The sequence below is a fragment of the Branchiostoma floridae genome, chromosome 10, assembly GCF_000003815.2.
Source record: "Branchiostoma floridae strain S238N-H82 chromosome 10, Bfl_VNyyK, whole genome shotgun sequence".
Lineage (NCBI taxonomy): Eukaryota > Metazoa > Chordata > Leptocardii > Amphioxiformes > Branchiostomatidae > Branchiostoma > Branchiostoma floridae.
This window is the reverse complement of record NC_049988.1, coordinates 6,428,342-6,448,430: the sequence shown is the minus strand read 5'-3', so window position 1 is coordinate 6,448,430 and position 20,089 is coordinate 6,428,342. Positions and strand designations below refer to the sequence as shown.

Below are 20,089 nucleotides of genomic sequence, written 5' to 3'. Positions count from 1 at the left end.
CCTAATTTTCGACTGCAATATTATCCCAATCGTCATCGTTGATTTTGGGTTTACCTATCTGTCACCAGGTCTTAAAAATGGTGTCCTAAACAGTTTTACAGGTACGGTACAGGTATGGGTATTTGGGCACACAGCCCTATCATAAATGTTTATAAAAGTTGTCAATTTATGTGACAGAAGTAACAATTTGGACAAAAAAAATCATTTTTTGCACTTTAAACTAAACTAGTTTGCATCACAGTTTCATATCAATTAAGGAATAAATTGCAAACAAATTCAAGGAAAACTTTCTAATTTTGCATTCATTTTGCTATAATAATGTTAGCTTATCAATTTCTTAGCTAATCAAAAACTATACACCGTACGGTAGACAATAAATTTCCTGGTTTTAAGTTTCTCATGTTTGAAGTGTATTTAGCTTGTAAACAACATTAACACATATATAGATCATCATACCAAATAACTGATGGTCTAATATAAGGGTTCTTTTGCCGTTTGAATTTAGCCCTGACAGGGTCCGGGACATTGGTCCATTAGTCCAGGGTAAGTAAAAATGCCAATCGGGCAAGCGCATGTCCTAACCTACTTGCCCCATCAGGCAAGTAAGATTTTCCATGAGTGAGATTTTGATAGCTTTCACAGTCATGGCATCAAGCATTGGACAACACGGAAAAACAAAGCCAACATTTACCGCAAGTGAAATAAAAACGTTAAAAATGTTATCTAAATTTCGGGCAGTGAAAAGTTGGTTGGGGCTAGCAAATATTTTATGTGCTCGCCCGATAGGACGAGTGTAATTTTTAGAAAACGTGTCCAACCCTGCCTGAGCCAACAGTATTTTGTACACACCTGTGCTTTTATTTGAAGGGGAATCAAACGCCCAGCAGGTCGTTCACCTTTCACCTACTATAATGTTACTTTTATGTAAATCTCCCGGGTGATGTCACGCGTGACTTCTCGGGTTACATTGTGTGAACGACCTACTGGTCGCAGGTGTCTGGGTGGCGTGACAAAGCAATAATGGAAAGTCGAAAAACCAGGTAGCTCGCATACATCTGTGGCATTCAGGTGAAAATGTCTCCTAAGGCAAGATTCGGATACTACAATGTAAGTTAACTAATTGACTAGTTGTAAGAAGGTTACTGTAAATGCATTGAAGTTTGCGATGGTTTGATTTTGCAGTAGGGAGAAATTCTGTGTCTTCTTGCAGTTTTGAGACGATCACAAAGTTTTGTAGTGGTTTTGAGTTTGTGGTCGCAAAAAATTCAAACATAAAATTACTGCAAAAATGTCTGCATTTACAGTACCAGTAGGCTACACTGGTTGGGGATTATCTCATTATTACATGACTAAGTTTTGCTCAATTAGGAGACAAAAATGGCAGTCCTTGACATAAATCTGTTTATCTTGAGGAACTACAGTCTACAGCTAAGAATCGGGTATTTCCATTTTCGAAGAATCTATACATTTAATTTCTGGAAATATAATAAAAGTTGTTTTCTTTAAATGACATTATTTACAAATGTAAACAAATGTAAGTTGAAAATCAAGAGCTTTCCATGGGGTCTTTGTGCTTCATTTTAGACAACTACTGAAAGAACTCATTTGCAAGACAATTGTTCATGGTGTTTTGATATTGTCATGAGATAACAGAAAACGTGAACAAAACAGCTGTGAACATTTTGCATTTTACTTACTCCAGTTTCTAGCCATTGAACCAATAAACTGGCTTCTTGTACATATTTTGGTTAGCGATGATTTTTTTTTCTCAAAAACATTTCATCACACACCTATATATTGTACTCTGATAAATTTTAAGAGTATTTGTTGTTGGTTTCTTTACTCGCTCTGGTCGGTGTGTTTTGTTTTTGTTTTGTTTGTTGTTGGTCCAGGTTCAATTACGTTATAATACCTACTGGTATGTCTGTATATGCCAGGGCTTTAGCCAGAACGAAATTTTTTTCTGTCAGCCAATTACAATCGTCGCGAAAACCGCGAAAATTAATTAGAAGGACTGAACTGAGACCTTGAAAAACGGGTTTTAATGAGATTATCGTATGCGAAAGGGCGCCGACACACATTGTCAACAATCATAACAATAGCAAAACAAACAGTGCCACTGGCTTTTACAGCCGTGGACGGCATCCCCAAGCCGCCTGTAGCTTCCACCAAGGATTTTTGTCCGTCAAGGTTGACGGATTGGTTTTAAAATTTTTCCGTCAGACGCAGCAAATTTCCGTCAATTGACGGAAAAACGGACGCTGGCTAGACCCCTGGTATGTGCGCACTCGGCCACTTGCCAAATGGTTCAAATTCCATGGAGCCAGTGGCCCAAGTTCATGCATGGTTCTCAGGACATTGCTGGAAAAGTTTTGCATCCATGGTAAAGCTAGTTCACCTTTATTCGCTAGGTAACCTAAATCCGTTGTAATACAACTTGTATGAAAAAGGCGGGATATTTAGGAATATCAGTCACGTTACAACTACCATCCGTCGAATTGATATCCCAAAATATCCTGTTTTTAAACAAACCAAATATAGGTTACCGGCAAATTAAGGTGACCCAGCTTTACCCCCAGGATAAAGTCTTATTGCTTTTTCTCATTCTTAAATTTCTCGAGTATTCTTTACCTTTTAATACTAGTACCCAATAAAAAGTATCTAGGTGCAATGGTGTGCCCAAGTCAAAAATTACATGCACAGCTGCAATTCTAATTAGGAGCGCAAATGTGCACATAAAATTTATATAGCATTATCTAACTCCTAATGCAGTGATGGTCAATCCTTGTGTTATTGCACCAGAGTGACCATTAGGAGCATATATTATTAGATGAGAATGGATGTATCCCTGGCAAACTAATCAATTTCTACCACCCTTCCTAGGTCATTATATGAATAATGTATGATTATAAATAATTGCATAAAGTGTCCTAGTAGCGAGACATTCCGAATCAAAGTAGTTTCTTGTCAGTCATCTGCGATTGAAGTGAAGCATATTTATTGTTTTAAATAAGTAGCTACTAGTAGTCTGGTTCATTCCCTAAACAAACTATATACTTTGCTAAGCAAGAGTTGATGCAGTTTTGCTATGCCAAGTACGTATTTACAGTTGCATTTAGCAAATTGGGTCACCCCTACTCTTTTCAATAAGTGTGTTTGGTTCTTCTAGATACGCATTTCTAGGTTTGACTTACACCTGAAGCTCCCTCATACACTGGGCCACCGACTTTATGTCACCATCCGAAATGACGAAATTATCATCCCTTATATAATATATATTATCATATAGCCAGATGGAGTTGGCCAATCAGAGGCCCCCATTTCCCATGGGTTATCAGGCTGTAACCTCAAAAGTGGTCGGTTATTCTAATAACCGACCACTTTTTGGACCACACCATTATACAGGGGACAGTCATGATTTTTTTTTGTACTGTTGTTTGTGTGTTAACCATGCATAACTGTCAAAAATATTATGATTGATTGGTTATGTTAATTAGGGCTCCACATGGGGAATATAGGGATACTTGAAAAGGAATTATGCTGATTTTACACATTTTCATTGTGGCTTTCTAACGTGATTAAGCCGGTACCTTCCTAAATCACTTCATATATACGTACTTTGTCGTGCCCAAGTGAAAAGGCTCTGCATGGGGGGTACCAGGACTCCACTTAATACATGTAGTTTGTATTGCAAATAAGCCACATGTTGATGCTGATATGCTATCTCACAAACAGATGATTAGTTAAAATTATTAGTTGAATGATGATGATGAAATAGTTTAATGTTTGTATTATATATAGACACTATTGTACAATATATATATTGCAAATGTATTTTTATGTAATGTATTAAAGTGTTTATTTGTTATAAAGGAATTTGTGTGAAATAACTGTCAGTTGGATAGGCTATTTGATAATAACGTTAATGCCCCGCCTTATCCTCGGTGTATATAGTAGCTGCTTTCAGTTCATTTGTAATTGTATGACTCATTCTCAATTTAGGCCAGGACTCTAATGCTGCAAAAATTGAATTATCGGTTATCGTCCCTGACCAGGGATTATCTCACCATATACCCTCGGGGCGGGGCATTAACCCTTTATTATTATGTCTCATCTGGGGCCAGCACCAGTATTAAAGGATTGAACCCTGGTCCGAGGATCGATCCATATGGCCAAGAGGGGAGGTTGCTGTCACGTTAGATAATTCAATTTTTGCAGCATTAGAGTCCTGGCCTAAATTGAGAATGAGTCATACAATTACAAATGAACTGAAAGCAGCTACTATAAAAGTATAATGTCATTTTGTCATACCTGGCCTGCATGCAATAACGTTCAATAATTCAATAAACATGTTCAACTGTTATCACACAGACTATTTCCATTGACTAATTTGAATGCAATTTAAGTGTGCCAATATTTTGTCAATGATTTCGATAACAGACTCACAATATTGGAATTGCTGTTGCTACAATTTTTTTTGTTTGAAGACAGCAAATTTCCTAATATATTATTCTGGCTCATTTCGCATTGAGGTGGGAATAAGAAAATACAACAGCATGTAATTTCCACATCATTTTCTGGGTCCCAACCAAACCAAGGAATACAAGTATGTTGCAATATCCTATATATAGTAATTGACTCCAATAAATCAGTACTTCAATAATGGCATTCAATGTTGACATGTTTACGTCATATCATATCTGTAAATTCATACATCATCGTAGTTAGGGAATTAATTTAGGGGGGAGGCATTTGTTTTTAGTTTGTAGGAATTCAATATCAATTTATGGTATGTTTTGTGTATAATCATGAGGTACTGTTGTTGTTGTTTTTAAATCTCACACGAGCAGAGGTTACTGTGAGAAGAAAGCAGATAAGAAAACATTACGAAAATTTAAAGAATTACAGTACTTATCATGATAATTATCAAATACCATCAGTACCAACACTACTGGTAACCGGTGAACATTTGTAAAACAAAGATATCGTGCTGAAAAAGACGCAAAACATATTTTGGTGATGACAGCCCCTCCTATATATCAGGAACACAGCATTACAAATACCCCAACCCAACCCACAGCCGAATCTTCCCGCCATGTGTCAGTTACACAAACACTACATTCTCAAAAACACTCCTCGTTTTTAACGATTCTTACCTTAGATCAAGAGTCTTGGTGCCCAACCGACTTGTTTCTCAATGTCTACCTGGGAATCACAGGACAGGCGTGTCTGTGTCGTCTTCTTTTATAACAAAACCAGCCATGCAAGTCGTGGTGTTCGAAGCCGGTATTGGTCAAAGGTCAACGTCCGGACGAACTCAAAGTGACCTTTGGGTCATTCTATTTTCTCTGCGGGGATGGTATTTTTTTACATTATTTACAGTGATGATTAAGATTGTTTGTTATTAGAAAATAACAAACGTAACACGAAATGTCAAAAGACTTTGGCTAGTGTTCCTTGTGTTTCTGATTTTCGACAGGTGTTTTGCGACAGGTGTCTACATGACAGGTGCCTACACGTCAGGTGTCCAAACGACAGGTGTATACATAACAGGTGTCTATGTGACAGGTGCCAATACGTCAAAGGTAAATCATTGATAGCTTGAAGAAACTTAACAGTAATTCATTAGAACAAACTAGTTAATTTTTCACTCAAATACAAACACACGGCTCTAGAAATCCGTTGGAAAATCTATATTTGCCTATTTCAAATATTTAGCTAATAACGGTAAGGACCCTGGAAACAAGCACTGAAATCTTACGACCGCCATATGCAGAAAAAGACGTCATAGAAAGATGGCTAATAAGGCTCTAGTGTACGTCGCTATTTCTCTAGCTGTGCTAACAACCGGAAATGATGTCAATGCCAAACGACAGAGGTTGTTGTTGGTGTCGTTCGACGGTTTTAGGTGGGATTTTGACCAAGATGTGGACACCCCAAATTTGGATAGGTTCACCCAAGAGGGGGCCAAGGCACCTTACGTCACACCTGCGTTTCCTACGTTAACGGGGCCGGATCATATCACCATAGCAACGGGTGAGTTTCGTGATAAGGATTGTTCTTCCTGTACGTAGCTCATGACGTCAACTGTCATAAAATTCACTGCGGGGTTATTTTAAACTCATGGTTATTGTATTGCCAAAACGGGGCTCAACAGGGGTGTTTGTAGGGATTAAATATAACTTTCTGTCAGGAAATATGCACAAATTATGCCAAAGGCTATTTTTTTTCTCGTCTTGTGTGTTTTATTGTCTTTTGTATCATACTTTCCGTTTCTGCAAATTGTCCAACCGGGCTCAGGTTTGGATGTGTGAATCCGCCACTTTGAAGAAAAACTAGTGTTGCAGTCACATCTATATATACGTGTTGTATTTTGGTTGTATTGTGATTAAATGTATGTTTATGCTGATTCAGGGAGAGTAAATTAGATTTTGTGTAATCTTTTGCATTAAATTTACTACAACACCAAACATCGAACATTAAGTACTCACAAAGCTTGATTTGCATTCAATAGGTCAAATGAGCTTCCAACAGTGGTAAAATAACACATTCCCATTTTTTCATCTGTTTAAAAATGTTGTTGTTGTTGCACAATATGATCTGTAAAAAGTTTCATTTCTGTACCATAAATCACAGGGTTATATCCTGAGAGCCATGGCGTTGTGCATAACAAATATTTCGACAAGGAAACGGGGGTGACTTTTTCAGCACAGCAGACGGAACACATGAGAGAATGGTATCTATATTGTCTTTTCATATTTATTTATCTAAGTGCATGAAACTTTCAAAAAATTGCAAAAGTTTTAAACTATGGTCCGTCAAATTAATATGCCGGAATGTCCTGTTTTTAAAACAATGGATATAACGTCACGTTAGCCCGCCGATAAAAGTGAATATCCATCCATTTAACCCTGATGTGTTTACAATGCTTATGTTTGTAATGTCGCTCTGTGCTTGCTGTACTGTAATACAGGTATGATAACGGAGCTGAGCCTATTTGGAACACGGTTAAGAAGCAGGGCAAGAAGGCAGGAGTGTACATGTTCTACGGAGGCTTCCTACCCATGCAGGGGATGCTACCGGACAGGTAGGCAGTTCAAGCACGGTATACTGTAAATGCAGAAATATTCGCGGTGGATTAATATTCGCGGTTTTCGCGGCGGCCGCTTCACCGCGAAATTAAATCCACCGCGAATATTTCGTCTGCTGGCGCCGCCTAAGGTGCCCCTTTTCCGCTCCATGTACATACTACTACTGTCTTTGTCACTGTATAATGAAATGTTTGACATACTTACTACGGTGAAGACACACATGTAATTTTTTCATACGACCATCTGTATTACAGTTCTGTACAGTATGTTCACCATGATACAAAGGTCGTACTACTGTATACTATTACGTATTGAGAGGGTAGATACGATTAGATCAGTAACAGTGGCTCACGCAAGAACAAGTCAAAAGCATGGAAACTGTTCTATCCGTCTGTATAGGACCCTTACCGGGTAACCAGCAAGTGTTTTCCGACTGGCGGTTTGTAGAGGCGCCGGGTTTTACACGGCAGTTCGTGACTACAGTGCAGTGCTGAAAATGCATTGAATTTCGCGGGATGGCGCTACCGCGAAATTAAATCCACCGCGAAATGTCCATTTTGCCGCTACCGCGAAATTAAATCCCCGCGAAATTAAATGCATTTACAGTATACTAGTAGTAGGTGTCACTGGCGACACTGATACAATAGCGACACGTAGCGAGGTGTGTAAAAAGTGCAACCAATATATTAACGTTACGTTGCTCTAAATGTTTTACTAGAGGGTCTTACTGTTTCATAGATGTGTAACGCCTAACAGCAGTGAGTGAATGAAATTGAATGGTAGAAGAGAGAGAAACGCTAATGCAATAGCGCCCCGTAGCGACAAATATGACAAGTGCAAGCTGCTGCAGTTTCACAATCGATCACTTTTCATTGTTTTGTAGATATGTGACGTCCAACAGCAGTGCTCCAACTGACGAAGCTGAGTGGCAGAAGAGAGTCGACACAATCATTGACTGGTTCTTGGTTGATGATTTGGACTTTGTAGCTGTCCATTGGAACCAGCCGGATAAAATATGCCATGCTCAAGGACCTGGTATGTTTGTGTTAGAACTCTTTGTTTTGTCTTGTGTTGTTTACTTCATTTCCTTTTCCTTTAGTCTAGTCGAATATCTAGTACAAATTGTATTCATATGTCTGCCATTGAGCTCTTGGAAAAAAATGAAATGTGAAGATGGGCGTCGTCCTTGGTGCTGAATTCACCATCTACGTGTAATATATGTGCCTGTCAACATAAAGCGATCTGCTAGGTGGCGCTAATGACTGATCTCACCTCAGATAATGCCATGATAAGACGCTAGATTTACATCGAACTCATTCGAACGGTATCAAACTTCATCTTGACCTACCCTACGTTGTCTTCAACTAGACAGCGACGCCCGTCGGGAGGAAATCCGCAAGGCAGATCGGCTCATCGGCTACCTGGTGGATCAGATCAAAGTTCGGGATCAGCTGAGTGATCTGAACGTGATCCTGACGGCAGATCACGGCATGATCACGGCGGATCCCGTGCCGAATCCCATCGAGATCTACAGCTACGTGTCCCCGTTGGATCTGAGACTGTTACTAGCGGACTATGGGCCGCTGGCGCTTATACAGCCTGAAGACGGAAAACTCCAGGTGAAATATGACCCTTCATTGTAACTTGAGTTCACCTTTTTCCGAATGGTAACCTATATCCGTTGAAAGATATTGAATCGGTGGTTTAAAATTTTGAAACACACAGCACGCACGCATACAAACGAACACACACACGCGCGCGCGCGCACACACACACACACACGCGCGCGTGCACACACGCACAAACGAACACACACACGCACACACGCATAGCCACACACACAAACGCACACACACACACGCACACACGCACACACACATACACACACACACACACACACACACACACACACACACACACACACGAACGCTACTCAAAACATCACTTTCTAACGAAGGTATTTATGATGTTTTACTCTAGGAAGTGTACGACGTACTCCGTACGAGTCACCCCAACATGACTGTTTACCTGAAGGAAGACTTCCCGGAGCGGTTCCACTTCGCCAACAACCCCCGGATACCTGACATCATAGCGCTGGCCGACTCCAGTTTCATCATCCATTCGGTGAGTAGTCTTGTATTCTTCAAGCAGGCAGACTTTGCGTCACACGGGTATTGATAAAAGTATCCCTTGGACAGGACGTATCGTCCCTCGGATAGGACGTTAAATGGAGGTCCCGTGTCTGGGGAGAGCCATACCCCGGGCACGTTAAAGAACCCGCCACATGTGCGATGGTGCGGTGTGAGCGGTTCAAAACCTACAGTACCTTGGCCGCACCTGGGGCAATTACTGTCGTATTGAGGTCACCTGAGTGGGGCCGAATGGCAGCTCGCTCCAGACACTTGCGACAGTCGTATTGAGGTCACCTGAGTGGCGCCGAATGGCAGCTCGCTCCAGACCCTTGCGATTTAGCCCCGCCTATTGTAAGCTCCTTGCAATTCAGCCCCTGGCTGCAAAGAGTGAGTAGTCGGCCCACCCAATAACAAAAGGCTCCATACTACGAAGTTGTACCTCGAAAATTGAGATGTGCTTATTATTTCTGGGTGCGGCCGAAAACTTATTGATCACCCCTCGCAGTGGCCGGATTTTTTTACCGGCTCGCTTCCCTCACAACAGACTATGCAAGTACAATCCCGAAAAATCTCGGCTACGATAATCCCCGCAACCCAAGCGGTTGGTTGTTCAATTGAAAGGTTAGCATAGATTGTTGAGAATTTCTTCTACGGATACAATTCAAATATCTCTTTCTATTAAACTCAGCTTAATCTTAGTATCCAAAGTGACAAAAGCTAACGAAAATAATCACAATCTCTTCATCTTTGCCCAAGCATATATTATGTACTTTCATGACTTTCGACATGTGCTCAAAAGTTGACGCAACATCTTTCTTTTTCTCGTGCAGTATGCATAGATCTAGATGGCAACCCCCATACGCTCATACAATGTTTTGTGTAAACTTTTCTCGGCAATGCTGTAATTCTCACAATCTCAACCATATTCTATCCACAGACTTATCCAGGACAAATTGACGTTCCCGGTCAGCATGGTTACGACAACGCTCTCCTGAAGATGAAGGCCGTGTTCAGGGCGCAGGGGCCTGCCTTCCGGCGGGGATACACGCACCCTCGCCCGTTCGACTCCGTTCACCTGTACGCTCTGATGTGCGAGATCCTCGGGGTCAGCCCGGCACCGAACAACGGTACCATCCAGGAAGTCAGGGCACTATTGGATCCTGGTTTTACCAGCGGCGCTACTAGTACGTTATCAAGTGGTGTATGTGTAATTGCTTTTGTGGTATTTGTGTTACTGTTTGGGGACAATCACTGATTGTTTAGACAAAGACAACATTGTAACCCAAATTTTCGAATGAACAGCACCATTCAGTTTATGTCAAGGAATGAACAATCCACTGCTATCTTGACGGTGGGCGCCAAAGACTTCCTGCAACTTATGATCCACTGCCTACTGAGTCACGTGCTCTATCTGCTTAACGTGACGTCACAACAGCCATGGATTGTTCATTCCTTGACAAAAACTGGTGCTGTTCAGTCGAAAATTTGAGTGAGTTGAATTATTGTGTTGGAAATTACGTTTAACTAGTTCAATAATGACTTCTACCAACACAGATGAACTTTCAATTCAAGTTAACATTGTAACCCCTTCCACCCTATGCAGTAACAGTAGTGCCAAAGTACATTTACATATTTTTATTAACACATTACAGTTATGAGGTATACTTAGCAGCTTCAATTGATACAGCACAGCTCTAGTAGTATATCTAGCATTGATGCCCATTTTCATCAATAAAGGTGGCATTTCACTGCACTTGGGTCACCGGTGCGGCACCGCGGGGTTCGTTCATTACAACATTGTTGTTTTATTTTCTACAGATTTTATATAATTTAGATATTGCGTATTGGATAAAAATATGGGTTAGAAGACAACAAAATACACAAAACGTTAGAAAATTCGTTCATCTCTGAAATTGGTTGGGTATACTGAACAACTTCAATTAATACAGCACAGCTTTAGTAGTATAGAGTATCTAGCATTGGTGCCCATTTTCAACTGAATATTCCATTATTAAAGATGGGATTTCACTGCACTTTGGGCACCGGTGCGGCACTGCGGGGTTTGTTCACTACAACATTGTTTTATTTTCGCAGATTTTATATGATTCAGATATTGCGTAATACGTAAAAGTATGGGTTAGAACACAACAAAATACACAAAAAGTAAGAAAATTCGTTCATCTCTGAAATTTGTTGAGTGATGGAACCCCGCAGTGCCACACCGGTGCCTCGAGTGCAGTGAGATAAAACCTCAATGGCACAATTGCAACGTTGGAGCATATCAGGGGAATCGAACAAAGGACCACTCGGCTTTAAGCGACGTAACGTGACGCTAGTACTTAAGAAACGTTAGTTTGTCACGTCGAATATTTGTTTGTGATATGACGTTATTTCAAGGAAAGAAAAACGTAGAAGAAAAATATTTGCACGGTGGAGTTTTAATGGCTGATATGTAAAAATTCCGTTACATGAAAATAAAGTTCCGCGACCCTATAATTCCACTAATTATGAAATCAACAATTGCCTCAGCAATATGTTTATGATAGCGTACTATGCATAATTCATATCACCACGTACACCAATTGCAAAGTTGAAAGTACAAAATGTATATAAATATGTACGTCACAAGAATAAAGTTATATATGAGCACAATTGTGTGATGTCCTTCTGATTTCTTTGATCCAATTTTTTAACGTTGTTGCTCAATACAAGGAAATTTTGTTTCAAAGGTTATTAGAAAATATACCCACTCTCGTTCAGTATTTGGAATAAGGCGGTATCTCACTGCACTTGGGCACTGGTGTGGCACTGTGGGGTTCGAAATATTACTCAACGAATTTCAGAGATAAAGAACGAATTTTCTTACGTATTGTGTATGTTGTTGTCTTCTGAGTCCTACTTTTACGTATAACGCAATATCTAAATCATAAAAAAAATGACGAAATTGACACAACAGTGCCGCAGTGAACAAACCCCGCAGTGCCGCACCGGTGCCCCAAGTGCAGTGAGATACCGCTTATAGGGAAGAAATCTGATAGAACGAAAAACAATTTTCTTACCCACGAGTTTTATGTGAATATAAACCTCACAACGTAACATGTGTCACAAAATCTGGAACATGTGTCACCCAAGCGTATTCACAAGAATAAACAAGATTCGTTAACAGATGTTCAATAGAACAAAGGCCAAATAATCCTCCAAATAAGATCATCCCTACGTAACTATCAGGTCAAACAGATTAGGTTCAATGAGTCAAAAAAGATTAACCGTTAATAAAGCTACAGAAATCAACGGATAGAAAAATGAGATGGCTTGAAAACATGTGTCGCCCAAGCTTATTCTTAAGAGTAAACAAAACTTGTTACAGATGTTTGGAAGAACAAAAACCAAGTTATTTTCACAAAGGGTCATCCTAGCTAATAGGAAGGTCAAATAGATTAATCCGATGAGACAAAAGAGATAAACAAAAGAGAGCTACCAAAATCGATTGGTTGTTTGTATTGTGTTCTTGGTAAACCGCGTCTTATGACGTAATACACCAGGTTTGTATTGCACAAGCTGCACATCCGGACAGATTTATTTGATTCACTCACACCCGGCCAGACCCCAGTTTGGAAATGTGACGTATGATATGAGGGTTTTATATGTGCTTAAAGCGCAGATCTACCAAAATTCTGGACCCCCATCTAACGTTACATAGGCGCGATCGCTACAAATTAAAATTGTACATTTCATACAATTATCATCATGATTGTACAAACTGAATTATACTATTATGGTTAAACGTAATCTGGACATGTTGACTTCTAGTGATCCATGCGCTGAAAGGCACAGTATTGGAATGCGGAGCCTATCCCTCTCCTTCCACCACTGGTATGAAACCTCACCAAACGAAGTCATCCACCCATTAAATGTGGTATCTCACTGCACTTTGAGCACCGCGGGGTTCGTTAACTGTGCGGCACTGTTATGTAATTATTTTCGCCGATTTTTTAAAAACTTAGATATTGCTTGATACGCAAAAGTATGACTTAAAAGACAACAAAATACACAAAACGTAAGAAAATTGCAGTGAGATACCACCTTGGTGGGGCGAGGAAAGTCGTACATGTATGAAGTTTCTCAAGGCCATAAACATCAGGCAAGGAAAGCCAAGAAAGGAACCTATTTAACGTCACAATTTCGTGTCCGCTAGCATAGCCACTCGGCAATTCCACACCACTACGAGATAAAGTTATCTAACACTTTTCCCAGTTTGCACGAGCATGTGCATGCCATGGGCGTCTCCCAAATAAACGATCATCAAACTCGGCGGATAAAACAAAGCAACAGATGTCCCATTCACCATGAGATCAATGCAGTAAATTATTCTTTACGTAACGGCTTATATAGATTCACTCTGAGGTCAGCAAATCAGAACCCTCACACATGTCGGATTAGTACGTAAATCCCACAAAAGATGATCTACTGAAGTACGTTGACAAACAGTACCAACTTGGCGGATTAAATATGACAGCACAAAACGTGGCGAAGATCCCGATTCCTCCATTACATCAAGAATACATTCTTATAGAGAATACCAGAATTCACACAGGGGCGTGTAGTTGATATTTGAAGACAAGGCAACGAGAACAAATTGTAAAGAATTCAACTGTAGATTTAGATTTCACATCAAAAGCGCTAAGGCTTGTTTTAGTACAAGAGAGTTGAGGTATTTGCGATTGTTTGAAAGAATTTTGGACACTGTATACATGATGTGGTCGAAACGAGAGAGAAGATTCCTACCGTTCGTTTTGGTTTGTGCGATTTTACACGTCACCGTTGGAAACACTGGAGTGATTGCACAGGATACAAGGTGGGTAATGTTTTATGTATTTTGTTACGTTTAGTAAAGTGTTATGTTCTGACAGTTAAACTAGCTCGTGACGGTTGTATTTTAAATGTAACAGTTAAACTAGCTCGTGACGGTTGTATTTTAAATGTAACAGTTAAACTAGCTCGTGACGGTTGCTTTTTAAATTTAACAGTCAAACGAGCTTTCAGTGGTTGATTTTTTTACTTTTAACTAATGACTCTAAGTTTCGGAATATGTAAAACTAACACCCTTTCACAGTTTCAAAGCTGTATATGTTTGATACACAACAAACTCCACAGTCGAACATTCTACAAATTACCCTGTGCATGACAACAGCAGCAAACATATTGTTTTCTAGATTTTTCTGAATTGTATTTTCCCTTAAGCTTCCTTTACTTGTTACATATTATTTTGTCAGGTGTAAATGAGTATCTAGCTGCGGCTAGTGACCTTGTGTGGCCTTGGTGGGGCTTTGTGGCTGAAACAGGCTTTTGGGGCATGTTCGGGCATGAGCGGCTCCCGCCATGGCACACGAGTCGGGGGTACGAGGAACCCCTTACATCCTTGGTTGGAAGTCCTAATAGGAGACGGATACTCCGAACAACAAAGCTGCATCTGCTGGAGCCACCTCACACGTTGCAGGCAGTTCTGCCCCTGTGAGACTTTAGAGCTCCAGTAGACGAGAGGGTGGAGAAGGAATTGCACACCTCCTTCACCATAAAAAGTCATGTGCAGGTCAGGCAAACAGGCAAAAAGCCTGTCTGCCTCCTCATCTGTCCAATCGACAGGAGAACAACAAAAAAATATTTTGTCGACTCAGTGGTGCCTGTTTTAGACGAATACATGTACTTTCTTCTTTGAATACATGAATTTTGATAAATCAAAACTACCTGTTGTTAGAGGAGCGTACTTTGAGGTCGTTATGAACAAAGATGATAGGTCTTACTACAATCTCAACTTTCACCATATGTTAAATAGTTGCCTCATTTTGCGGACTTTTCCGTAATTTATCAAAGTCTGTTGATAATGTACAGGCGAGTATGAAAAAGTTGGTGGAAGGCTTCGTCTTTCAATAGCATGCGCTATACCTGACTTATACATTACCTATACCCTTTATCATGATCTTGCTTCTTTTATTAGCACAAGCAACCACTTCTGCAACGAGACAGTGACGATCACAAAGGAAGTAGTGATCATGAAGGAACAGGAAGACACATGTCAGTGTGGGGAGCTGTACCTTAGAGAGAAAGACGGCTGGAAGCTCCTGTATGGCAAGATGGTGGAGGTCTATGGCGGTCCGACCGGCGCTTCTCAAGCCGTCATCTCAAAAAACGCCGTCTGCTATATCTACAAGTAAGTGCAAAACGTCTAGTTATCTCCATGAAAAATGGAGATAATGTTTTGGGTCTCTGTCTCGCTTTCTCTCTGTCTCGAGCTCTATCTTTCTGTCTCTTTCTCTCTTTGTCTGTCTCTCTTTCTTTCTCTCTCTCTCGCTCACTTACTCGCCCGCTCTCCCTTTCCTTCTCTCTCTGTCCGTCTGTTTTTCTCCCTCCCTCCCTCTCTCTCTCTCTCTCTCGCTGTCTCTCGCTCGCCCTTTCTCTCTCACTCTCTCTCTCTCTCTCTCTCTCTCTCTCTCTATTCTTCTTTAACGTGCTCGACAAATCAACATCTCAAGTTGACTCTTGAAATGACTCTTCAACTAGTTTGATTGTTATATCCAACACAAAATTGGACCCACCCAAATTTTCGACTGAACAGCACCATTTTTTGTCAAGGAATAAACAATCCATCTCTTGACGAAACAAAAAATGGTGTTCAGAAATGTTTTTTTTTACATCCGTCCAGGCCAGCGGTAACCCAGCCAGTAGACATGTTGCGGACCGTGGCGCAATGTTGTGATGGGTGGAGCGGGACAAACTGCGACATACGTGAGTAAAAATAACTTTGTTTGCGCAGCAAATTGCGCTTTCATAAACTATAGTTTAGGCACATCCGTTGTGGATTCATACTATTTAGGCAAATGTTTGAAAGGACTATATATATGCGAGTAGATAGATAGAACACCTATCATTTGAATGATTGACAAGAAATAAGACACACGTGGACAACACAGAACTTTTCCCCATTCTATCCAAAGCATATTGGAGATGAATTTCACTTTGTAATAGAATGTTCAAGATACGCTGTTTCATGCAATGAGTTATTCACATTTCTCGAATCAAGTACAGCAGATTTAAAGGTACTCGATCCTATAGGCCGATTTGTATATATCTTTATATTAGCCTGGTATCCAGCCGTATTATAGCTCCCGAGTCTCTTCTGCCCTCTTCGGAAATATTTGTAAAGAGGACATTTGCAAAGAAGACAGAGGAGACTCGGGAGCTATAATACAATAGTATATAGAAGACTGCATTGTCATTATTGGTATAAATATGTATAATTGGACTTCTCCCTAGGGACCAATTCCGCATATTCAGCACCCCCTACTATGTACCCAATAAAGAAAGTTTAGAAAGTTTATTGCAAATTCTTGCCCGAGGGCTAATTGATAAACCTGATTGGGTAAAGCATTTTGGAGTTATTGACCCGCAGTCCGGAATTAAATTGTTTTTTTCGGAATTAAATTGCGACTTGTTAGATACAGATACAGTATGTAATACATACATAGGTTGGATATCACAAGGCATTTTCCATAGGCGGCATCTATAACACCATAAAACATCACTAAGAATTCGACGAGATGAAAAAAATCAAAGGTGGCAATAACCACTATGTCAAAACTATCAGAAACATCAACAAAAAAGTGTCCTCACACGTTGCCCGTAAGATTAAAGTTCAATAACTTTGCAAAGATTGCGGTAACTGCATTGTTTTCAATAGAGTTGCCGTGGTAAGAGTCAAACCGTTTAGTGACAGCTGGTATTGATGTATACATTTTGTTCATAGAGAAATGGTGTCACTATATAGGCACGCTCGATAATTTTTATATAAGCGTTCTTTCTTGCACGTGTACATTTGGTCTGTCGGGTTTACGTAATACTGTAAATGCAGAAATGTTCGCGGTGGATTAATGTTCGCGGTTTTCGCGGTGACCACTTCACCGCGAATTTAAAACCACCGCGAACATTTTTCTATAACGATATTAGATTGCAGTCTATGGTGTTACCGCGAACTTAAATCCACCGCGAAAAGTCTTTTTTTCCCGCTACCGCGAAATTAAATCCCCGCGAACTTAAAAACATTTACAGTAGTTTGCTTGTTTGGCCCAGAACCTATTCATCCTGTGTTCGAATCCCCAGACATGGCACCGGCCGATGTTGTGCCCTTGGGAAAGGGACTTGATACCAAAGTCGGGTATCCATTTTACACGACTTTTCTTGCTTCAGCCAGGTGTAAATATGGGTACCTCAAGCTAATAGTACAACCCGTACTCTTTGTCTAAAATTTGTCCGTACGTTTTTTTTGTGAGGCCACGTCCGCCATGTATTTCTGAAAACGTTCAGGCTGTACAGGGCAGGCGCGTCGCCAGTACTGGCACGTACGGGGGGCGAATCCGCAGCCCGATGGCACACAAAGTTTTGCTTGCACGTAAAGTTCTACGGCGTGTCTTCATTCTCCCAAATCCGTCGGATTCCCTACGAGTTCGTACGGAGGCAGCACTTACCACTTCCGGATCCCAAAAGATTGCCCACGGCCTAAAAACTCTAACTTTATCATTTTTTGACACGTTCGATACTTTAGATAAATCATTATTTCATGAACGTATTTTCTGTCGCAGCGGTGTGTGAACAACAGTGTCTGAACCTGGGAACGTGCACGGCCCCCAATACGTGCGAATGTCTACCTGGGTACCATGGGAACGACTGCAGTAAGTAACACCATACCGCCTATCTTTTTTAAAACTTCACAGTATCGATCTATTTTACTAAACTTTTAGGACCGCTGACATCAAGCGTTTCTTAAAAACGCCAGTTTTAAAGTCAATGTAATCGTTACGACTTTCCTTTAATATAAGATTTAGATTGTACTGCGGAATAGGTGTCGCTACTTACAGATGCGCTATACGACAATACTTTCACGAGTTAGTTCTGTTCTGTCAGGTTACTGCTGTACTGCAGTACAGGTGTCGCTGCTTACATATGCGTTGTTTTCCAATATTTTCAGTTACTAGTAGTTCTATTCTGTTCTGTCAGGTTAATATTGCACTGCAGCATAGGTGTCGCTGTTTAGAGATGCGTTGTATGACATTGTCTTTACGAGCTAGTTCTGTTCTGTTGCGTTACTGTTGTACTGCAGCATAGTTGTCGCTGTTTACAGATTCGTTATATTCCAAATTGAATGTCACGAGGACTATTCTGTTCTGCTTTTTTTGTTGCACTGCAGCATAGGTGTCGCTGCTTACAGTTGCGCTGTAGGACAATGTTTTTACGAGTTGACTTGATTCTCTTCCTCAGGTATCCCGTTGTTGGGTTACTGCTACACGACCGTCGGCTGTACCATGAACACCTTCACACAGACCTACCAAACCGCACAAGTGGACTACAACAACTGTTGTCACCAAACGGATGCGTTGGCGTGGGGCCCGGTCGGGCAATGTTTTCCATGTCAGACTTCGGGACTGACAAGCTTCTACAAAGGTGAGTTCCATTTTTACCTCAATGATAATTAGAAGTACTGTCTTTTGCGCGTGTTTGTAGATATTTGTGAGCATAATTTTAGAACCTCTGCCCGGATGGAATGTGATGATATTTGGTATGTGGGTAGGTGTCAAGGTCGATAATGGCCCTCTGGTGTGTTACTTTGGCATTGCAACAGAACTTACGGCTTCGTATCTTTTTTCACTGGAAATAATGTGGTCTTGATTGTTTGGGGGCAGATAGCTTTTGATGTAAGGAAGTAGTGGTGATGACTGGCTCTTAAGCGGTTTACTCTGGAACTGCAGGGTCTGTTTTCTAAAATAAACCTTTCAAGGAGGACAACTATTTTTCTTCCCACGTTTATATCATGAGTTTTGTGGTTTCAAAGAGGATGCCATGCATATAATCAACTCAATATGGCCCAGTACTAGTTTGGAGGTGATAAACTTTTCATCTTGAGGAAAGGGCGATGAACTTATAGTAGCTTGTTTGCAGATTTTGAAAGTGTTGACCTGCTCTCATTATGTCTTTTACAGATCAGTTCAACAACAATGTTCTCCCAACGTCAATGTCAGGTAGGTCTGCTATTGATAATTCAAATTTTGACCTTTGTTATTTTTGACCTTGGAACAGGTATGATTTCAAAATATTGACATGGATTTTGATTTGACGTACAGAATTCTATTTGTTGCACTGCATTTTGCCTACTTTTGCCTCCTTACTAAATGTTACATGTCTCGCTTCTGTATATAATGGGACCTTTTGGAAATCAACTTTTAAAATTTGAATTTGAACGGCTACCCAGTTGCTTTGAAATTGAATAATGGATAATAAAATAGGTAAATGGATAAATATCAATACACTACACAACGGGGGCATTTAAAAACAACGAATATAGGTTACCCCGCGGACAAAGGTCTTCTTGTTCTTCCTGTGTCATCACTTCTTCTACTCTTCCGCTCCAGACCTAAGGATAAATGTAGATGAGCGTTATAGATCATACACACGTACTTGTAACAGAAATACACTGTTCTTCGTTTTGATTTTTTTGTTCTTCCCTCAGCGGTTCTTGCGTACAAGACGTGTGTGACGTGGGCCGGGTACCACTTCCGGTCGTTTGACGGGAGGAGCTTCTCGTTCCGCGGGCCGTGTCCGTACAGCCTGGCGCAGGACACGGACGGGCTCTGGCACGTTATCGTACAGAACATCAACTGTGACACGCATCATACTTGTACTAAGGTAGTACAGACGATTTGTAAACATTGATAAAGAAAGTAAACATGGCGATCTGTAGTCTATAGTATTAATGTGATGGAACAAAAGGATGTCTCATCTCTTACAGAATCTAAAACGTAGTAAAAGCCAAAAATCGTG

The 20,089-nt window shown here is 40.5% G+C and overlaps 3 protein-coding genes across 3 annotated transcripts in view; 2 read left to right on the top strand and 1 right to left on the bottom strand.

Moving 5' to 3' along the window:
* The window catches only part of LOC118423846 (ATP-dependent translocase ABCB1-like), a 54,606-nt gene extending 49,309 nt beyond the window's left edge, over window positions 1-5,297 (bottom strand). Inside the window, exon 1 of the mRNA XM_035832126.1 lies at window positions 5,157-5,297. The gene's annotated coding sequence lies outside the window, so the exon portion shown is untranslated. The remainder of the gene's footprint in view (window positions 1-5,156) is intronic.
* Window positions 5,298-5,709: 412 nt separating this feature from the next.
* Window positions 5,710-10,998, top strand: LOC118423736 (ectonucleotide pyrophosphatase/phosphodiesterase family member 7-like). The gene is made up of 7 exons (XM_035831938.1): window positions 5,710-6,036; window positions 6,637-6,736; window positions 6,974-7,087; window positions 7,975-8,126; window positions 8,460-8,710; window positions 9,072-9,215; window positions 10,161-10,998. The coding sequence occupies exons 1-7, from the start codon at window positions 5,796-5,798 to the stop codon at window positions 10,476-10,478; spliced, it is 1,320 nt and encodes a 439-aa protein (XP_035687831.1). The 5' UTR covers window positions 5,710-5,795; the 3' UTR covers window positions 10,479-10,998.
* A 4,224-nt stretch (window positions 10,999-15,222) lies between these two features.
* LOC118424314 (platelet endothelial aggregation receptor 1-like) lies at window positions 15,223-18,747 on the top strand. Its single transcript, XM_035832859.1, has 4 exons — window positions 15,223-15,431; window positions 15,924-16,006; window positions 17,857-17,946; window positions 18,533-18,747. Exons 1-4 carry the CDS (start codon window positions 15,274-15,276, stop codon window positions 18,745-18,747), a joined length of 546 nt encoding a protein of 181 aa, XP_035688752.1. The 5' UTR covers window positions 15,223-15,273.
* The last annotated feature ends 1,342 nt before the right edge of the window (window positions 18,748-20,089 follow it).

Coding starts and splice junctions, on each gene's coding strand:
- LOC118424314 (XM_035832859.1), top strand. CDS start 15,274: ATGAAGGAACAGGAAGACACATGTCAGTGTGGGGAGCTGTACCTTAGA. Junction 15,432..15,923: donor GCCGTCTGCTATATCTACAA/GTAAGTGCAAAA, acceptor ACATCCGTCCAG/GCCAGCGGTAACCCAGCCAG. Junction 16,007..17,856: donor CGGGACAAACTGCGACATAC/GTGAGTAAAAAT, acceptor TTTCTGTCGCAG/CGGTGTGTGAACAACAGTGT.
- LOC118423736 (XM_035831938.1), top strand. CDS start 5,796: ATGGCTAATAAGGCTCTAGTGTACGTCGCTATTTCTCTAGCTGTGCTA. Junction 6,737..6,973: donor ACGGAACACATGAGAGAATG/GTATCTATATTG, acceptor ACTGTAATACAG/GTATGATAACGGAGCTGAGC. Junction 9,216..10,160: donor CCAGTTTCATCATCCATTCG/GTGAGTAGTCTT, acceptor TTCTATCCACAG/ACTTATCCAGGACAAATTGA.